The 17,156-nt window shown below is 61.8% G+C and overlaps 2 protein-coding genes across 12 annotated transcripts in view; one reads left to right on the forward strand and one right to left on the reverse strand.

Annotated features, from left to right (window-relative positions):
- Nucleotides 1-5,086, forward strand: part of FAM234A (family with sequence similarity 234 member A) — a 31,266-nt gene extending 26,180 nt beyond the window's left edge. For all 4 annotated transcript variants that reach the window (XM_004270378.4, XM_033429344.2, XM_033429342.2 and 1 more), the window contains exons 4-13: nt 376-495; nt 731-922; nt 1,707-1,837; nt 2,067-2,199; nt 2,354-2,483; nt 2,832-2,972; nt 3,224-3,299; nt 3,437-3,592; nt 3,882-3,984; nt 4,072-5,086. In XM_004270378.4, the coding sequence (XP_004270426.1) occupies nt 376-495; nt 731-922; nt 1,707-1,837; nt 2,067-2,199; nt 2,354-2,483; nt 2,832-2,972; nt 3,224-3,299; nt 3,437-3,592; nt 3,882-3,984; nt 4,072-4,283 (1,394 nt within the window). In that variant the 3' untranslated portion in view covers nt 4,284-5,086. The remainder of the gene's footprint in view (nt 1-375; nt 496-730; nt 923-1,706; nt 1,838-2,066; nt 2,200-2,353; nt 2,484-2,831; nt 2,973-3,223; nt 3,300-3,436; nt 3,593-3,881; nt 3,985-4,071) is intronic.
- Nucleotides 5,087-5,228: 142 nt separating this feature from the next.
- Nucleotides 5,229-15,371, reverse strand: RGS11 (regulator of G protein signaling 11). Of its 8 annotated transcripts, none has more exons than XM_033429346.2 (17): nt 15,265-15,371; nt 14,801-14,897; nt 14,674-14,724; nt 14,421-14,527; nt 13,737-13,788; nt 13,557-13,615; nt 13,269-13,345; nt 13,021-13,102; nt 11,747-11,815; nt 10,786-10,833; nt 10,642-10,703; nt 10,410-10,523; nt 10,032-10,331; nt 9,808-9,946; nt 6,925-7,007; nt 6,744-6,846; nt 5,229-5,501 (listed from the first exon to the last, which is right to left on the reverse strand). In XM_033429346.2, exons 1-16 carry the CDS (start codon nt 15,325-15,327, stop codon nt 6,744-6,746), a joined length of 1,506 nt encoding a protein of 501 aa, XP_033285237.2. In that variant the 5' UTR covers nt 15,328-15,371; the 3' UTR covers nt 5,229-5,501. The 8 variants fall into 8 exon arrangements, with proteins under 8 accessions (XP_033285237.2, XP_033285241.2, XP_004270529.2 ...); XM_033429350.2 differs by lacking the exon at nt 5,229-5,501 and having other exon boundaries at nt 6,091-6,846; nt 10,032-10,119; nt 10,216-10,331; nt 10,786-10,809; XM_004270481.3 differs by lacking the exon at nt 5,229-5,501 and having other exon boundaries at nt 6,091-6,846; nt 10,032-10,119; nt 10,216-10,331; nt 10,786-10,815.
- Nucleotides 15,372-17,156: the final 1,785 nt, after the last annotated feature.

Consider the following 17,156-nt stretch of genomic DNA (forward strand, 5'->3'; position numbering starts at 1 on the left):
CCTCATTTTGTTCCTTTGGTGTTTGATTTTAAAGCATGTAGTTTATCATTTGAGTCCTTGAATGAAGGAAGAGGTAGCCCCTGTGAGTGTGGACATGTGGACTCCAGACCCCAGTCTGATTGGGGAGGGACTTGGCCCTGAGCAGAAGGTGTGCAGAACGTCCATTTGTGATGCCCAGGTGTCCTTAAAAACTGACACCCAAGTGATGAAGAATTGCTGCTGCTCTGAAGGGGTGTGGGGCTGCCAGCCCACGAGGAAGCAGCGCTTCCCTGTGGTTGCTCCGTGGGCAGCTGCACCTGGCACTCAGCCCCACGGCGCCCAGAGTGGGGCGCGTCAGGCCTGGCCTGGGAAAGTAGCCGGTGGTTTCCTTTTCAGTTGCCTATGACTTTCTGGCCACAGAAGACGTGAACAAGGACAGGATCCAGGATGTTCTCTTTCTTTATAAAAACACCAACAGCAGCAGAAGCAATTTCAGCCCCTCCTGTGCTGATGAAGGTAATTTTGTTTTTACCCAAAAAATGAGCTCCCTGCAGGAGGAGGAATCCCCTCGCCCTCTCGGTTTTGGGGGAAGCAGTTGGTGGAATTTCTGGGAACTTTCATGTCACTCACCTTCTCACTGGGCTGCTGACCCCATGGGGTCAACACCAGGGATCCAGGGACAGAGCCCAGGGCAGGGCCACAGCACGAGGCCGGCACGCTCAGCCCTGCAGACCTGGGTCTCTCCCTCCAGGCTTTTCCTCCCCCTGCACCTTCGTGGCCGCTGTGTCGGGGGCCAACGGCACCGTCCTCTGGGAGAGGCCCGTGGCCCAGAACAGGGCCCTTGTGGAGTGCGGTGTCCCCCAGCCGAGGGGCAGCGGGGCGTCTTCTGCCTGCATCATCCTCGGCAGACCTGGCCCTTTCATTGCGGTAGACTCGGTCACAGGTAGGCTGCTTCCCGTGTCCCCCAGGCCTCCGCACACGGGTCCGATGCCAGGATGCTCTGAGGAGGGTCAGCCCGGGCTCTTGTGGGCGGTGTGGCTGGATAGGAAGGAAGGCACGGGTGGGAGGGGGACGCCCCATGAGGAGTCACACTTCACTGTCGTCCCCTCCTAAGTCCCGCCTGTGCCTGCGGCATGGCACCTGGAGGGGGTGGGGGCATTGCTGACGCCCGCTCATTGGGCAGGCCCCGGGGATGGGGTGTGTGGGCCTGGTTAGCTCGAGCCCCGAGACCTGCCTTAAGGCAACAGGCCCTGGTCCTTTTCCGAAGCCCTAAGGAATTCTGTGCCTTGATGCTAGGTTTGGGGGTAGCAGCACTTCCTTTGTAAGTTGTGGTTTTAAGAGTAGGGAGGAGAATAAAGAGCAAGCTGGAAATATTTTGAGAAGAGAAGAATCTGACTAAACACGGGCGTGGGCAGATCATACTCGGGTCACATGCTGTCAGGTCAGGACCTCAGTCCCCGGGTCCGTCCACAAGGCTGCACTTTCATTCTCGTCCTGTGCACGGGGCAGAGGCTGCATGTGTGACCCCAGTGGGCGGCAGGGAGGCCAGGCCCTGCCCATCTGAGGGGGAGGATCTGCGTCAGCCAAACACTGGAAACAGGATGAGAAGAAAGGAGGGGGCTGTGCTGCCCCAAAGTGATGCTGCTGACACGTGCCTATGGGCACCAGGCAGCTACACACGCATGTCTTTTTCCATGGCAGCACACGGGCCCTGTGCTTGGTTTTAGGGGAGACCCTGTGGAGCCATCCCAGCAGCTTCGGGGGGAACGTGTCCGTCCTGAGCCCTCTGCTCCAGGTGCCTGACATCGATGCTGACGGGGTCCCAGACCTGCTGGTCCTCACCCAGGAGGAGAACCAGGTACAGCTCTCGTTCCAGCCACTGGCCTCCCCCGCTGCCCCGAGCTCGGGTGCCTGCAGACCCAGCGGGCACTTCTGGGCCCCCCAAGAGTGGCAGAGAGTGCGCTTCCCACTGGTGCCATGGGCACAGCTCTGAGGATGGTGCGGGCGGCCCCACGTCTCCTGGCATCAGACACTATAGGTTCGACCCAGTGGGTGGGCCTGCTCCCCTTCTCCTCCGTGTGCTGCAGGTCAACGGCTACGTCTATTCAGGCGGCACCGGGCAGCAAGTCGGCCCCCTGGGCAGCCTGGGTGTGGACGGGACCAGCGGCTCCATCCTCTATGTCACCAGTGCAGGTGCCCACTACGTCCTCATCCCCTGCGGTACGTGGCATCCGCTGCCCCAGGGCGGCCTCCCTCGTGGGCCTGCTGGCACCTGGGAGGAAGCAGGTGTGGGGCTGGTGGCTCCCGCTGTCGTTCCAGGGACTCGAAGTCATCACCCGCTGACAGGTGACGCAAGGCTTTTCTTTGTTCACAGGCACCTCCCTCTGCAGCCACTCAGTGAAGGGCCTGTATGAGAAGGCCACCGGGAGGGAGAGCTCGCTCAAGAGCGACCCCCTCTGGGAGGGCAGGCTCAACGCCACCTCCCACAGGCTGCAGGAGCACAGGTCGGGGGTGTGGGGGCCTGTGCGCGGGGCCCCGGGCGCGAGGAGGAGCTGTAGGGCGGGCACAGGGCCCTTACTTTGTGTCAGGTGTCTGAGGTCGTCCTGGGCTCAGACTCAGTAAACCGGCAAACAGAAGACGAATAAAAACGTGGGAGAAGATGGCCCCCCCGCCCCCGGGCTCACTGGTCCCTGCATCTGGTGAGGGCCTTCCTTTTAGTTTGAAACTGGAGAAGTAAGAAAGATGAGGCTGAGCCCTGGGAGCCTGAGGGAAACAGCCCGGCAGGCATTGCTGGGGAGGGTCCCGTCCCCAACCCTACCCGGGGCCCTATCCCGTCCCTCCTGCCCATGTAGCTCGGGAGCTGTCCGCTACCTGATGAACGTTCCGGGGAAGGTGGGTGAGGACCTGCTTCTTGTGAGTTCCGAGGCCTGCGTGCTGCTGGACGGGCAGGAGCTGGTGCCCAGGTGGACCCTCGGTGCAGCCCAGGTCCTGAGGTATGGGGTCCTTCTCCAGGGAGCTGGGTACCCCAGCGTGTCCCCCCACCCCCACCCCTGGCAGCCCTGGGGACAAGGCCCGTATGCTTCTGCCAGAGGCCACCGCCTGTCACCTGGTGCCACCCTGCCCTTGGGGAGGAGAGTGAGACCCCCTGGCGTCAAAGCTCCGGCCCGTGCAGGTGCAGCCGCAGCCTGTCCCAGGTGTCTCCTTCAGAGGCCCGTGTGAGCCCTCCTCTCCACTCTGCTTCCAGAAAACCCATCCTCGGCTACTACAAACCCGACACCCCAGCCATGGTCATTGAGAACGGGACCGGCTCCGAGAGACAGGTTGCGGCACTTGCTCCTGGGTCTCACCTTTGCCCGTAGCTGAGGGAAGCTGGTCTGAGCCATAGGCTGAGCGGGGACCAGAGGCTTCGGTGAGCCGCCCTCTGGGACGCAACCCTGTGCTGCCCCTCCCTCTGCAGATCCTGCTCCTGGACCTCAGCTCCGGGGCTGTCCTGTGGAGCCAGGCTCTCCCAGGCCTCCCCAGGGACCCGCGGTCCGCCAGCCTTCCCACCGCAGACCACCGCTCTGCCTTCTTCTTCTGGGGCCTCCACGAGCTGGCTGGTGCCAACCAGACGGTACAGTCTTGGGTCCTGGTTTGTGGCATGGGGTGGAGCCGGTGGCTGGGTGAGTGCAGATAGATAGAAGCCATGCAGGGTGGGCAGGAAAAGGGGTTCTGGGCTTTCTGGGAGGAAGTGGGTGCGAGGGGTGGCAGCTGGAAGACAACCGAGAAGGGTCAGGGTCAGGTGGGGAAGGGGGGCGGGAGGTGGGTGTTTTGTGGGATGCCGGCGGACACAGCTCTGGGTGTGGTCCCAGTCAGGAGCGTCCAGGAGGGTCAGCCTCATGCCCCCGCTGCACTCCCTGCAGGAGCCCGGAGCCGCCGGGCACCACCTGTACATGTTCCACCCCACGCAGCCCGGAGTCCTGCTGGAACTGGCCAACATCTCCACCCCTATTGTCACCTGCCAGGGTGAGTGCGCCCCGCATGGGCCCGGGCCGCCAGCCATGGGAGGCCTGTGCTGGCTGGTCCCGGGACCTGATGGCCATGTCCCCACAGTGGTTCTGTTTGAGCCGAGCCGCCACGCTGCCTACATTCTCCTGACGGGCCCGGCCAGCCCGGATCCACCCGGCCTGGTCTCTGTGGCCAAACACAAGGTGCGGGACCTCATCCCGAGCAGCAAGGTAGTCCGCCTGGCTGAGGGTGGCCCCGACAGTGACCAGGCCGTCAGGGACCGGTTCTCTCGCCTACGGTACCGGAACGAGGCCTAGATGTGGTTTGGCCAGAGCCCGAAGCGGAGGTGGCTGCTGAAATTTCACATCCTGGGAAATCAGCCCTTCACTGGCTCGGTCTGCACGCCGACTCCCGACCTGGTGACCTGGCGACGCTCTCCACTGGGCCCGTTACCCCAGGGACGTGCCAGGGCCTCTCCCCTCTCCCGCCAGCATGCCAGGTCCTCACTCAGGTCCCCACTCCGAGCCCCACCCAGGTCTCCCTGGGCAGAGCCTGTGCTGGCAGCAGCTCACCCTCACTCCTCCATGCCTGGCCAGAGCCTTGGCTGCAGAATCCCCTCCCTCTTTCTGTCTGAGCCTTGCCTTCTCTGCACTGTCTCCCTGGGGTCGTGGAGCTCAGAGGGTGGTGGGCCCTGGTGGCTTGACGCAGGCCCACACCCTGGTGTGGTTGGTGGTAACTCGCCTTGGAGAGCCCATGACAGGGCCCATGAGGAAGGGGTCCTGGGAGGATGTGATGGATGGGCTGCCTTGAGCTGTGAGTGTCCCGAGGACCTGGCCCCAGGATGTGCCCTGGGGTCAGCATGCACCCCTGGGTACACACTGGAGCTCCTTGTCCCTCAGGGATCCCTGCACCCCTGGGTGTAGCCAGCGGCCCCTCCTTCCTGGTGCTTGGACACCCCCCCACAGTCGGTGTCACCTGATGCAAGACTCACCTCTGTGCCTTGGTCACCCCAGACCCACCTGGTGCTGTGGGACTCAGCCGTGCCCGGACAAAAGCAAGCAGCCTGATGACCGCGGGTGCCTCGGGAAGAAATCAGAATAAACACTGGTTTTGCACTGTCTGGAAAGCCCCATGTGTGCCTGTGTTTGTCTGCTGGATCAGTGGGAAAGGCTGCTGGGGAGGTGAGGCCAGCACCCACACCACCCAAATCAGAGACTGGGAGCGTCCAGCATGGCCTCCAAGTGCATCTCAGGTCTGTGGTTCCCGCCCTGCTCACCCACAGCAGGCTAGGAACCCAGCCTGTGGGCACTCTCCCACCTGGGACAGGCAGGGGGTCCCCCCCAGCACCTGTGTCCTCCAGGACTGAGCTCTGGTAGCCGCCCAGGCAGCAGGAGCCCAGGGGGCTTCAGTGAGACAAAGGTTTGGGTTACCAAAGTGATGGGGGCTGTTGTGGAGAATCCTGCAGGAATTTCCTGAAGGCGCTTACGTGTGACAAGCCTGCTTCCAGAACCAGGTCTGTTTCTCCTTGTGAAGGCCTGGGAGGCAACAACAAGGCTGAGGTTGAGGGGTTGGATTCCGTGTCCCTGTGAGAAGCCACCCGGGCCCAAGGGCCCAGGTCTGGGTCCACAGCGGAGGATGGAGGAGCCGGCTCTGGGCAGGGACCAGCCTTTAGGTTCCAGGATGATGTGCAGGAGTTTGGGGTCTGGGCCGCCCCGGAGACAACCTCACCAGTGCACCCTGGACTTGTAAATAAAGCCCGCACTGTGCTCCCTGTCACTGTGATGTCTTAGGGCACAGCTGACCCTGGAGAGGCTGGGTTCAACACCAGACAGCCTCCTGGACTCTGTGCTCACTCTCCCCTGGAAGACTCAGGCATCCGTGTGCCACCAGAGCACAAGCTCCCCACTGTCTCCCCAAGTCTGCAGCCTGAGCCCAGTCCAAGGCCTACAGACCCCACACAAGGGATCCTCCACCCACTGCCTCTGACACCTGAACTTCCTGTTGTCCTTCACCACCTCCCTCACCAGTGCATTCCTCACCCACACGTGCATGCACACCCACCACAAGCACACCCACCACATGTGCACCCACCACGATTTGGACCAGAGCAGGACAGGCTCAGAGTGAGGACCCAAAGGTCTTTTATTTCTGCGCTGGGAGCGGGAGGGTGTGGGCAGCCCTGAGGGAGGGGTGGCGCTGCCCCAGCTGAGCCAGTCTGGCTGTACTCCCAAAGGAGCAGCTGAGTCTTGGGGGGCCCTCGGAGTGGGGACTCCCTGGTGTCTTTCCCCAGAGGCTCTGCCGCCCTGGCTGTGAACCAGGGCTGGCTGTTGGAGGAGCAACGATGCTGGAGCCATCTCTGTACAACACCGGGGAGAAGCCATGGGCCTCGGGTGGCCACGGAGGCGGAGAGGCCACGGCCCAGTGGGAGCAGCACCTCCCCCTGCATGCCCACGCGCCCTGCTGGCAGCCACCTGACTATGAATCTTGCCCGGGGAGTCACCAGTGGGGTGGGAACCGGCGTGGAATGCCAGGTGTGCTGCCATCTTGTCTCAGTCCAGGGCACCCCTGCCCTGGGAATCAGCACCCGAACAGCCCCTTCTGGGGGAGGGTGTGACAAGGGGAAAGGTGGAAGCCACAGAGGTCGGTGCCCCCGTAAGGCCGGGCGCTCGGGGTCTGAGGGGACTCCCGCGCCAGGGAGTCTCAGTGGCTGCAAGGACCCTGGGCAAGAGGAGTTGATGAGGGCAAGATGGCCCCATTCTGCCCCTGCCCAGGCCCACCTAGGCCTCCCCGTCACCACCCGAGGGCTCCCTGGAGGCAGAGGCAGGAAGGAGAGCAGGGCTGGGGCTGGAATGGCGCGGCTTCCGCATGAACGGGAACACCCTGTGGAGACGAAGGGGCCTGAGCACAGGGCGCCACCCCCGGCATCCCACCTGCCTCCCTGGGCACCACCTGGCTGACCGTCGCTTGGTCTCCGGGGGCACCACAGCCTCCGCCAGCAGGTCTTTGTACAAATCCGACTTCAGGAACCTCGGGTAGGAGTCCTGCAACAGACAGCATCTGGGCCTGATCCCTTCCCACTCCTGGTCTCAGCCAGCACTGCCCAGGCTCCTCCAAGGGCGGGGCCCACAGTGGACTGGGCCGGAGCAGCCTCCCCAGACCAGCCCAAACCGGGTCAGGCTCAGGGAGACCAGCCCCCAACCACGCAGGAGCCCGGTGCCCACACGGGGAGTGAACGTGGCGCCTCCTGCGACAGGGAACCGGTGTCACTAGTTCTTGCAGACGCACAGAGTGAGGCTGGGCATGTGGAGCAGGACAAAGGCAAGGTCGACAAATCCACGGGATTCAATAAAGAGGGACAGGAATCTACGAACCCAGGTGCTTATGTTTTAAAAAGAAAAATACACATTTTAAATTGTTAACTTCTGGTGGAGGGACAGGGGTATAAACAAGATTTAGTTGAATGTACTTTGTAGATTGGATTTTGAAGCTGTGTAGATATTTTATGTAATTATAAAATAAATAAGCAACCCCCAAACACTGAAGGGGGACAAGTGAAGCTGGGCGTCCAGCGGGCGACACCACCCTAGCCACACGTAACCGAGTGTCCAGGGGGCGTCTGAGGGGTTGTGGACAAAGGACCGAATAAACAAACAGTAAACGACTCCCAGTCACTGTGAATGGTAGTGTCGTGCTGCTCAGCTGAGCTACTGAGTGAATCTCGAGAAAAAGCAGGTGAGTGATTATGTTGGCACCACTGAAAACCCAGGTGTTCAGTAGGGGAATGAGGAGACAGAGATAGAGGCCAAAGAGGTTAAGGAAACGCTATAATCCTGATTCCGAATTAGAAGTATCAGTATGAACTCCTGGTATGTTTTATTTAAAACATGTATTTCCTGATTCTGTCCACTGAAAGTCCTGGGAACCATGACCACCCCTGGCACTATGACGGGTCTGATGTGCAGGTCATGGTTTCTGAACACCACCCCCGAGGGAGGGCTGAGGGCCCGAGGAATGGCTGGCTTTAGGTCTGGAGTAGGACAGCCCCTTAGAAAGCTAGGAAGCACCATAGATTTCGGACACGTCACAGGACTCAAGAGCAATCAGCCGGAGAGGGTGGGACCTCTGCACATCCCATGAGACAAGGACTGAAAGGGATTGAAACCCATCAAATATGGTCAAAACTTGAATTTACAATGGTATTAAAAGCATCCCAACCTCACTGACTACCCTTGGCAGATACCAGGGGTCCAACTGCTTATTTTGAAAAGTGGTACTTAAAGAAGGAATCAAGGGACTTCCCTGGTGGTCCAGTGGTAAAGAATCTGCTTTCCAATGCAGGGGACGCCAGTTTGATCCCTGGTCCGGCAACTAGGATCCCACATGCAGCAGGACATCTAAGCCCACGTGCCACAACTCCAGAGCCCATGCGCTCTGGAACCCGAGCGCCGCAACTAGAGAAGAGAAAACCCACACGCCACAACTAGAGAGAAGCCCGTGTGCCACAATGAAGACCCGATGCAGCCAAAAAAATTAGGAAAAAAAATATTTAAAAATAATTATGTTTAGGACTTCCCTGGTGGTGCAGTGGTTAAGAATTCACCTGCCAACGCAGGGGACACGGGTTCAACCCCGGTCTGGGAAGATCCCACATGCCGCGGAGCAACTAAGCCCATGCGCCACAACTACTGAAGCCCGCGCACCTAGAGCCTGTGCTCCGCAACAAGAGAAGCCACCGCAATGAGAAGCCCGCTCACCGCAACGAAGAGTAGCCCCCGCCCGCCGCAACTAGAGAAAGCCCGCGCACAGCAGCAACAGACCCCAACGCAGCCATAAATAAATAAATAAATATGTTTAAAGGAGGAATCAAGCCTCGGTCCTGCCTTTCCTCTATGATCGGTACCACTGGGCCAGCAACGAGCAGAGAGAGGAGGCGTCAGAACAGGGAGGCAGTGATGGGTTAGAACATCCCATACCCTCATGAAATCATGGATCTGGGCCAGACTGTCAAGGCTGCTTTCACCACAAAAGAGAGAGAGCTGGACTGACATCCCTCCTGAGTGGAGAACACATCGGACACCACCTCTGAAGTAACTATTCCCGACCAAACTGAACCAACAACAACAAAACTGAAAACAATCTGATCAAGGAACACAGTGTCCACAGAAGCTGGAGAAAGGAGGACGGATTCTCCCCTGGAGGCTCCAGAAGAAACCAGTCTGCTCTCACCCTGATCTCAGCCCCGAGACCCCATCAGGCTTCTACACTCCACAGCACAGAGAATAAGCAGCAGCGGGAAACTAGCCTGAGGTCACGTGGGGAAGGGGACGCGACTGGCCACTCGAGGGCATTGAGTAAATACTGCTGGTGTTTCGCGTGTGATGCTGGCCTCTGCAGCCATGTTGAAAGGGAAGCGGTGGCCGTGTCCTTTAAGGGAACTTCCTGCAATACCTACAGACAGGAAGTCTGGAAATGGCTTTAAAGTCGCGGGGGGCGGGGGGGGGGTGGTGTGTGGTAGGCCACTGGACAGGATGGACCGTGAGTCCAGATAGGCCCCGAGTCGACAGTTTGTGAAGGTGGGCTGTAGGTACGTGGGGATTCGTCATTTACTTTTTGTTCATATTTGACCTTTTCCACGTTAGAACACTTTACAAGCACGGCTGGACAAGCCCTGCAGCCGCCCTGAGCCTCGGTTTGCTGCTCTGTAAAGCGCGGTGTGAGCTGCGGGACTAAGCTGGCAGGAGCCACGGGGAGCAGGTGCGGACCAGCCTCTGAGCTGTGGCCACTGAAGCCACCTGACACCGGCTTGGGGCGGGGGGGGGCGGCGAGGGAGGAGGCGCCTACCTTCTTCATCAGCATGTAGATATGCAGCTGGGCATCGTCCAGCACATGGCGGTGCGGCCGGCCCAGGCCCACCAGCGTCCGCTCCATCGTCCGGCTGTCAATGTTGACCCAGCGGGCAGCACCGGGGGCCAGGAACTGCCTGGCATGGGAGAGAGGAGCCCCGGTGGGTCTGGGCCATTTGGGCTGGCCGCTGCCCGCCCCCCGCCCCACCCTGCGGCACTTACTGGTACACGGCGTCCACCAGGGCGGGGACCTGGGCCTGCCCTCCGTGGCGCAGCTCCTCACAGGCCTCCCAGAAGCTGAGGTTCTCAGCTGGGGGTCCGGGCACGGGGTCAGGCCCACCCCATGCTGGTGGAAACCTGGGGTGGGGGGGGGCTCGAGCAGGGAGCAGGGGCAGGGGCTTCTCACCACTGAACTCTTTACTGAGAAAGTCCATGAAATGGGCCCGTCCCACAGGGTCTTCCAAGAGTTCCCGGAAGCTGAAGGCCCACTGCTCCACACGGAGCCTTGTGGGCACGGCCGCGCTGGGGGAGGGGCGGGTGGGTCAGGAGCACGAGGAAGGCAGGGGCACACCTGCAGCTCCTGGCCCACCCCGGGCTCACCTGGGTGCATTCATGGCCCAGTAGGTATCGTTGTCTGTGACCCAGGGGTTGCTGGGCAGGCACCCCGACATGATGGGGTCGTGCGGCCCACGCTGGCTGCTAAATTTCAGGTACCTGGGGGTGGAGGGTGGTGCCAGGGCCAGTGCAGGGAGTGCTGTGGGGACGAGGGCACTGGAGGAAGGGTTTGGGCTCTGGGCTGAGGGTCTCCAGCCACCACCCCCATCCCACTCACGCCTCGAGGCAGACGGAGGACTTCACCCGGGCCCTGCCCAGTGCCTTTCGTAAGCACTCGACCTAAGATGGGAGACCTGTGAGGCGCGCCGGGGCTGGGAGCCACCAGCCCACCCCTCCCCTCCCTTCTGCCCCCAGGACCTACCTCCCGCCTGTAGAAATCCACGGTCTTGGTCTGGAAGGGGCCAGTGGGCTGCAGTTAGAAGGCAGGTCCCTATAGGGACTGACATCCCACCCCTGCCCTGCCCTCCGGAGCCCTGGCCTCTAATGCAGGGGTCTGACTTTCCAGGACGCCTCCTGGGGCCTCAAGTCTGGACGTTTCGGGGTGTTCACCAAGCCCTCAGGTGCTCAAAGTTGCCTTGAGTTTCCCCAACTGTCACTATTTCATGTTTTCAAATGTACTGAAGGGAAGGGAGGGCAGACAGCACCCTCAGGATGCTCGTGGTGCCAACCTCTCCTCTCAGCTATCTGCGTGACTTTGCTGGAAATCACAAACCTGTGACCGTGAACTATGATTTTGAAGTCAGGAAGATGTTTTCTCAGAAAAGTACTAGATTACTCCGCTCTATGTTTTGGGTGTCGTGGGATCTGACCGAGGACTCTGCTGCTACAAAGTTCGGACATGTGTCCTGGTCCAATTCCATCCAGTTTGGAGGCTTTGGAGGCGCATGGTTCATTCGGCCCTGGTTGCTCGGGCCCGTGGCCCTGCTTGCTACCCCTCCAAGTCCCCACAGACCCTGATGCTGCCCTAGCCTGGGGGAAAAGACCCCCTCCCCCCATAGGGTCTACTGTACTTACTTGCACCCAGGGCAGCAGGTGGGAGGTGAGAGAGAGCGAGAGTTAGCAGGGGGCTGGGAGTCGGGGCAGTGAGCTGGGGAGCAAAGCAGGAGACTTGGAGTGACTGAATCATGGGACATTTGGATGGACAAGTGGACAGGTGGGTGGGCAGCCCCCAAGCAGTCCCCTAGTGGTGGAGTGGGTGGAGTGGTGGGGTAAAGTGGCAGGGGGGGAGGTGGAGGGGTTAAGGGAGGTGGGGGCACATGGAGCGGAGGGCACTGTGCAGGGGTGGGGAGTGGGCTGGGGGGGTGTGCATGCAGGGTCCTCACCATCTGCACTCGCCCAGCAGTGCAGGAATTCCGCTCTGGACCTTGCTCCAGCACGCTGGGGACCCCGGACTGCAGAGGGGGGATGAGATGAAGCGGGAGCACAGCTCAGGCAGGCTGCTGAGACCCTCCTAACCCCATACGCTGAAGCTCTGCGCCCATGTCAGGCCCTAATGTGGAAACATGCTCAGGGGAACTCGGGACCTGTATGCTCTCTGCCCATCCCCACCCCAGGGCACCCTCCCTGTCTAGCCCACCCTGGTCCCCTCTCCAGCCCCTCACCCAGCTCCTGGCTCCTAAAGTGAAGTCTGTGACCTGCCCCCAAGCCCCCCGTTCTTCCTCGCCTCAGCCAAACTCACCTCCGAGCTCCTGGCTGCTCAGGCCAGAACCCCAGCCCTACCTGAGACAGCCCCTCTGGCCGCACCTCGTCCTGACCACCCCGTCCCCAGACACACATGCCTGCCCGGAGGCCACGGGCGCCATTACTGGTCCTTCCACAGGACCACCGCCGGCCCTCAGCCCACTGCTCAGCCTTGGCCACACCCACTCCACCCTCTACGCCCGAGACCCCGTGACCCTCAGGTGGAAGATTAAGGGTCATTTTCCCAGAGGCACTACCCACACCTGATGAGGTAATCAGGCCCCTGGGTTCCTCTCTTTTTTTTTTACATGGAGTATTTTCCCCTGAAGCTTCTATCCATGGTCCGCTGTGACTGCCCCTCACAGCACACATCTGTGTCTACTGGTCTCTCCACTGCCCCACACAGTAGGGGGACCTCAACCCACCTGCCAGGCCCACGGATCTGGGTAAGGCCTGACCCCAGGCCAGCACCCCAGAAGCTCTTGGCCTATGACCTCAGTCCCTCATGCTGCAGCTAAGCCTGCCCCCACTCACCTCCCCCAACCCCAAGGGCCTTCAGGTGCCCCCAATCACCTCCCCCCACCCCAAGGGCCTTCAGGTGCCCTCACTCACCACCACACACCCCCACCCCCACCCCACCCAGGGCCTTCAGGTGCCCACATTCTGCTTCCTTAGACCCAGAGAGAAGCTGCTGTGTCCTAGTCTGTGGGTGGGGGCAGCTCAGGCCTGGCCTTGTGACCTCTGGGTTCTCATGAACCACAGAAAAAGAACTTCCTGTCACCTGACAGGATCCCTAAAAGCATGTCCTTCTCAGGGGTCAGAAAGCAGGTCCTCCTCAGCGAGCACCTGAGGAGGCACACTGACCGCTAGCAGGACTCCGCTGCTGTCCAAGGACCACCCCCCACAAGGGGCTCACCGGGGGCCTGTTCACCAGCCAGTACGTCTGCTCCTGGCATGCGATGACCAGCCTGTCCCCCTTCCTGCGCTGCTTAGCTGCCCTGGGGGGGGGGTAGGCAGAGCTGGGGGGACACTGTACCCACCACCTCACCCCCCACTTCAGGCCAAGGCCTGGGCAGGCAGCCAAGCCTGGGTGCGCTGTTTCTGGTCCCAGGGCTGCCAGTGCCTGGGCCGGGGGCGTGCGGGGCATGCAGGGCGTGGTCTCACCACAGCTGCTCTCTCGCCTGCATCACTACCAGGTCCCACGTGTGGCTGATCTTCCTGTGCAGCTGGTCATAGTGCTCCTGCGGAGTGTTGAGGTCTCCAGCGGGAAACTCCCTCCGGTGCCCAGCTCTGGGGTGTGGACTCCCCACCTCCCCTCTGAGACCACCTAGGGTGTTTGTGCTTGTGTATGCACATCACCCTGGGGTCTGGGCTGTGTGCTCTAGGGCCACAAGTAGGGACTGGGTTCCTCTGGCTGGATTCAGCCTGGGAGGGGTGGGGAGGGTGTCCCACCTTTTCGTGGTCAAACAGGCCCCCCCGCTTTCGGATGTTCTTCTTGGCCAGGTAGATGGCTGGAAGGACAGGGCACAGGTTGCAGAGGAGCAATGTCAGCTCCCCCTCCCCTGTGGCATCCCACCTGCAGCCACCAGTCCTGGGAGTTTGTCCCTGGTTAGCCCACCCCTCCTCACTCACCATAGTCCAGCTCAGCGGCTGGCCACAGGGTGCTCATCCAGAAATAGGGCGTCTGGTGTGGTGCAAGGACAAAGGTATCTGTGACCTTCTGGGCCTTCCCCGCCCCAAGAGTCATCCCCACCCTCTCAGCTCCCTTGGGAGGAGACTGGGCTGGCTGGGGGGTATCTTCCCACTGTCCCAAGGCTCAGCTGACCATCCACCATTCCGTCCACCTGGACCGAGCTGCGCTTGGTTCACTGACTCTGGGCTCCCTGCCCAGGCCCAGGAGGTAGTTGTAGTGCTGGGGGGGTGGGGACTGAGGGCAGGCCCTGCCAGGGTCCCTGGTGTGGCCAGGGAGGGCAGGAGGGGGGGGCTCCATCATGATTGAGGATGCACACTGAGGTGCAGGGATCCTGTCCTTAGGCCCCTTCTTCAGGGCTGGGGCCTAAGGACCCCGGGTAAGCTGGTGGAGTCCTCTGCAGGTACTACCCCTTATGGGGCCCTGCTAAAGGTCCCTCCCCTTAACTTGGTCTTTCTGTCACAGGGACGCTTCCAGTCCAGGCCTTTTGGGGAGGGGGCAGTGGACCACAAGATCCGCGGTGACATCACAGGTCCTGCTCCTGCCCCAGCCCCACCCCTTCCAGGAGTGTCTGCCAAGGCGCTGCCTGGTGGGATGGGTCCTACCTGCTCCCAGTTGAGCCTGACCTGAAACCTATAGGGCGTTTCATCCAGCCGGAGCTCGAGGTGGCAGGGGTCTCGCAGTGGGTATAGGTAGCCATGCCGCACTAGGAGGGTGCCCAGGTGCAGGGCCTCTGGGGAGCAAGGTGGTGAATTCTTAGTGGGGGGAGCCGAGCCGGGTCCCCCAGCACAGTGGGCTTGGCCCCAGCCCTAGGCCATCAGCACAGCGACCCCAGGGCCGGGTATGGGGCACAGGAAGAGCAGCGGGCTGGCCCCTTACCCTCCTCTGTGATGCAGTACTTGTGGATCAACCACTCCATGACGTCGTTGCCTGCATAGCAGAGACTGGGGTAGGGGGAGGCCGAGGCAGGGCCGGCACACCCCGCCCCGCCCCTGCAACACCTCACCAGTCACCGCGTGAGGAATGACGGTGATGAGCAGGCGCTGGCTCCGCATCTTCACGCCCTGGTCGGGGTCCTGCATACTCACGACCATCCGCTCCATCTGGGCAAAGGAGGTTGAGGGCCTGCGGTGGCCTCCTCCCCCACCCCCATACCCAGATGCCCCGGAACAGCCCGGGATGCGCCGGATCAGTGTGCTTGAAGGAGATTAACGCTCACTGATGGTGGGATTTCAGGCCGTGGCTGACCGCGGAGGCAAGGGGGGGCGCGAGCGAGCGGCGACCCCAACCCCGGGGTCTCCGCCGCCCCACCCCGCTCACACAGTGCCATCGCCTCAGACCCGCGTCCACACTCGCGCGCTCGCGTAGTGTCCACACTCGCGTGCACCCGCACTCACTCCTCTCCTGCCCCTCCCGGCCTCGCGTGTCGGGAAATCGGGGGGGGGGGGCGGGCGGGATCCCGGCACCCACCTTGCTCAGATGCGGCCTCTGCGCGCGGGGGAGCCCGCCGTGGGACGCGGGGCCGGCGGCCATGGCTGAGGCAGGCCCAGCGGGGCGAGGGTGTCCGGCCGCCCCGCCCCGCCCCTCCCCTCCCCTCGCCTCCTCTCCCGGGCCGCCGCCCCGCCCGCGAGTTAACCCTCCGCAGCGCGGGGTCTGGGGTCTGGGGACGCGCGTCCGATCATCCACCTCGAGCAGGATCCCCTCACGTCACGAGAAACCGAGGCCCGTGCCCGCGGGAGCTTGCCTGGAGCTTCGAGAGGGTGCTTGGACCCACCCGGACAGCGTGGGGGGAATCAGCCTCTGCTGGAACGGCGGTGGGGGAGGCTCAGAGGTGGGGTGGGAACTCAGGGAAAGGATGGGGACTCAGAAAAGGGGAGAGGGGACTTGTGGGGAAGGAGGGCTGGGGTGGAGGATAACCGTTTAGGGTCACTGTAACCCCTCCCCCATACCCACCTCCTGTGTGGCGCCCCAGGATGTGGGCGGCCAGTGGTTCAGGGGCTGTAAGGTCTGGGTGAGGGGTCGAACTGCCCTAGGAGTGTGTCCCTGCAACTGTGACACTGTCCCTGCCGCATGCAGGTGCTACCGGGCTGGTATGACACTGCGTGGCTGCATAGGTGTGCTGGGCGGGGGCCCTTGAGGCCTGGGGAAATATGGCAGGCAGCTCACTTCCCCTCTGCTGCACCGATGATGCCTGGGGCACCAGTTGGGGAACAGACAGAGACCCCACCCGGGTTACCCCGAAACTGTGGGAGACTGTGGGAGGGGGCTTTACTGGGAGAGAAGGTCTCAACACCTGCCCCCCAAGATTCGTGGGCAGCCTCTGGGCTCAGGGCCCAGCCTGGCCGTTTCTCTCCCTCCTCCAACAGCTTGGCCACCCACACCCCTTTTGTTGGGGCCATTTTAAAGTGGTGCAAACAGGTCTATTTCTGATTTTTAGGTGCTTGGGGCAGGGCAGGATGTCGGGGTTAGCCTTTGGCCAGAGCCTCCGACATGGCCATCTGAACCCATTTCCACTGCAGGCAAAGCCATGTCCAGGCTGAGCTGGGGCAGGGGTACTGGAGGGGTGTTCTACCCTTCCCAGGTGCCATTCTCCCTTACATGCCAGTGAAATTCTCTCACCCAGCCCCACCCACACAGGTGGGGTCAGGCTGGCACCAGGCCTGGCTGTCCTCTCTTCATGGATGGGCTTCTAGAGAGGCTGAAGGCCCCCAGAGGCCAGAGCTATCCCCAGCCTGGGGACAAGTGGCTTCCCTGACCACCCCAGGGAAGGGGCAGCAGGATGTGACCCTAGAAGGGCTGGGCTCCAGCTGGGGAGATCCTGCCTTGGAAAGACTGTGGGCAGGTGCGGCTCCAAGGGGGACAGTCCCCACCCTAGCACACGTGCCTCCCGCACCCACGGCCTGCTGGCCTCCTTCTCAGATAGGGGGCTCCTTTGGGCCAGGGCAGATCTGATCCTTGGGTGTCCTCAGAAATGGGGGGGCGGAGGGGTGTAAGGAAGCAGGGGGACTCTAGCTGGTGTTCTGCCTCCCCCTCCACTTTGACCCAGCTGTCCCCAGCCTCAGGTCCAGCTCACCCCTGCCCCTGCCCCGCTGACCCCCATCCACCTATCACAAGGTCTGTTTAGGCATCAAGACCAGAGGCCCCTTCTGTGCGCCCCTCTCAGCACTCCACCACCCCGTTCTGTTTCAGATCAGTGTCCTTTTCTCCCCAAGGACGGGGGCCTCTGAGCATAGAGCATGCAAAGACACCTCCACCCCCCGCCACGCTCACACAGCCCAGTCAATAAACACTGGAATAATGGCTGTCTCCAGACTGCACCTCACTGTGTGTGTGGACACTGGCCCCTCCGTGCTGATGCCTGT

This window comes from Orcinus orca, chromosome 16 (assembly GCF_937001465.1).
Source record: "Orcinus orca chromosome 16, mOrcOrc1.1, whole genome shotgun sequence".
Classification (NCBI taxonomy): Eukaryota; Metazoa; Chordata; class Mammalia; order Artiodactyla; family Delphinidae; genus Orcinus; species Orcinus orca.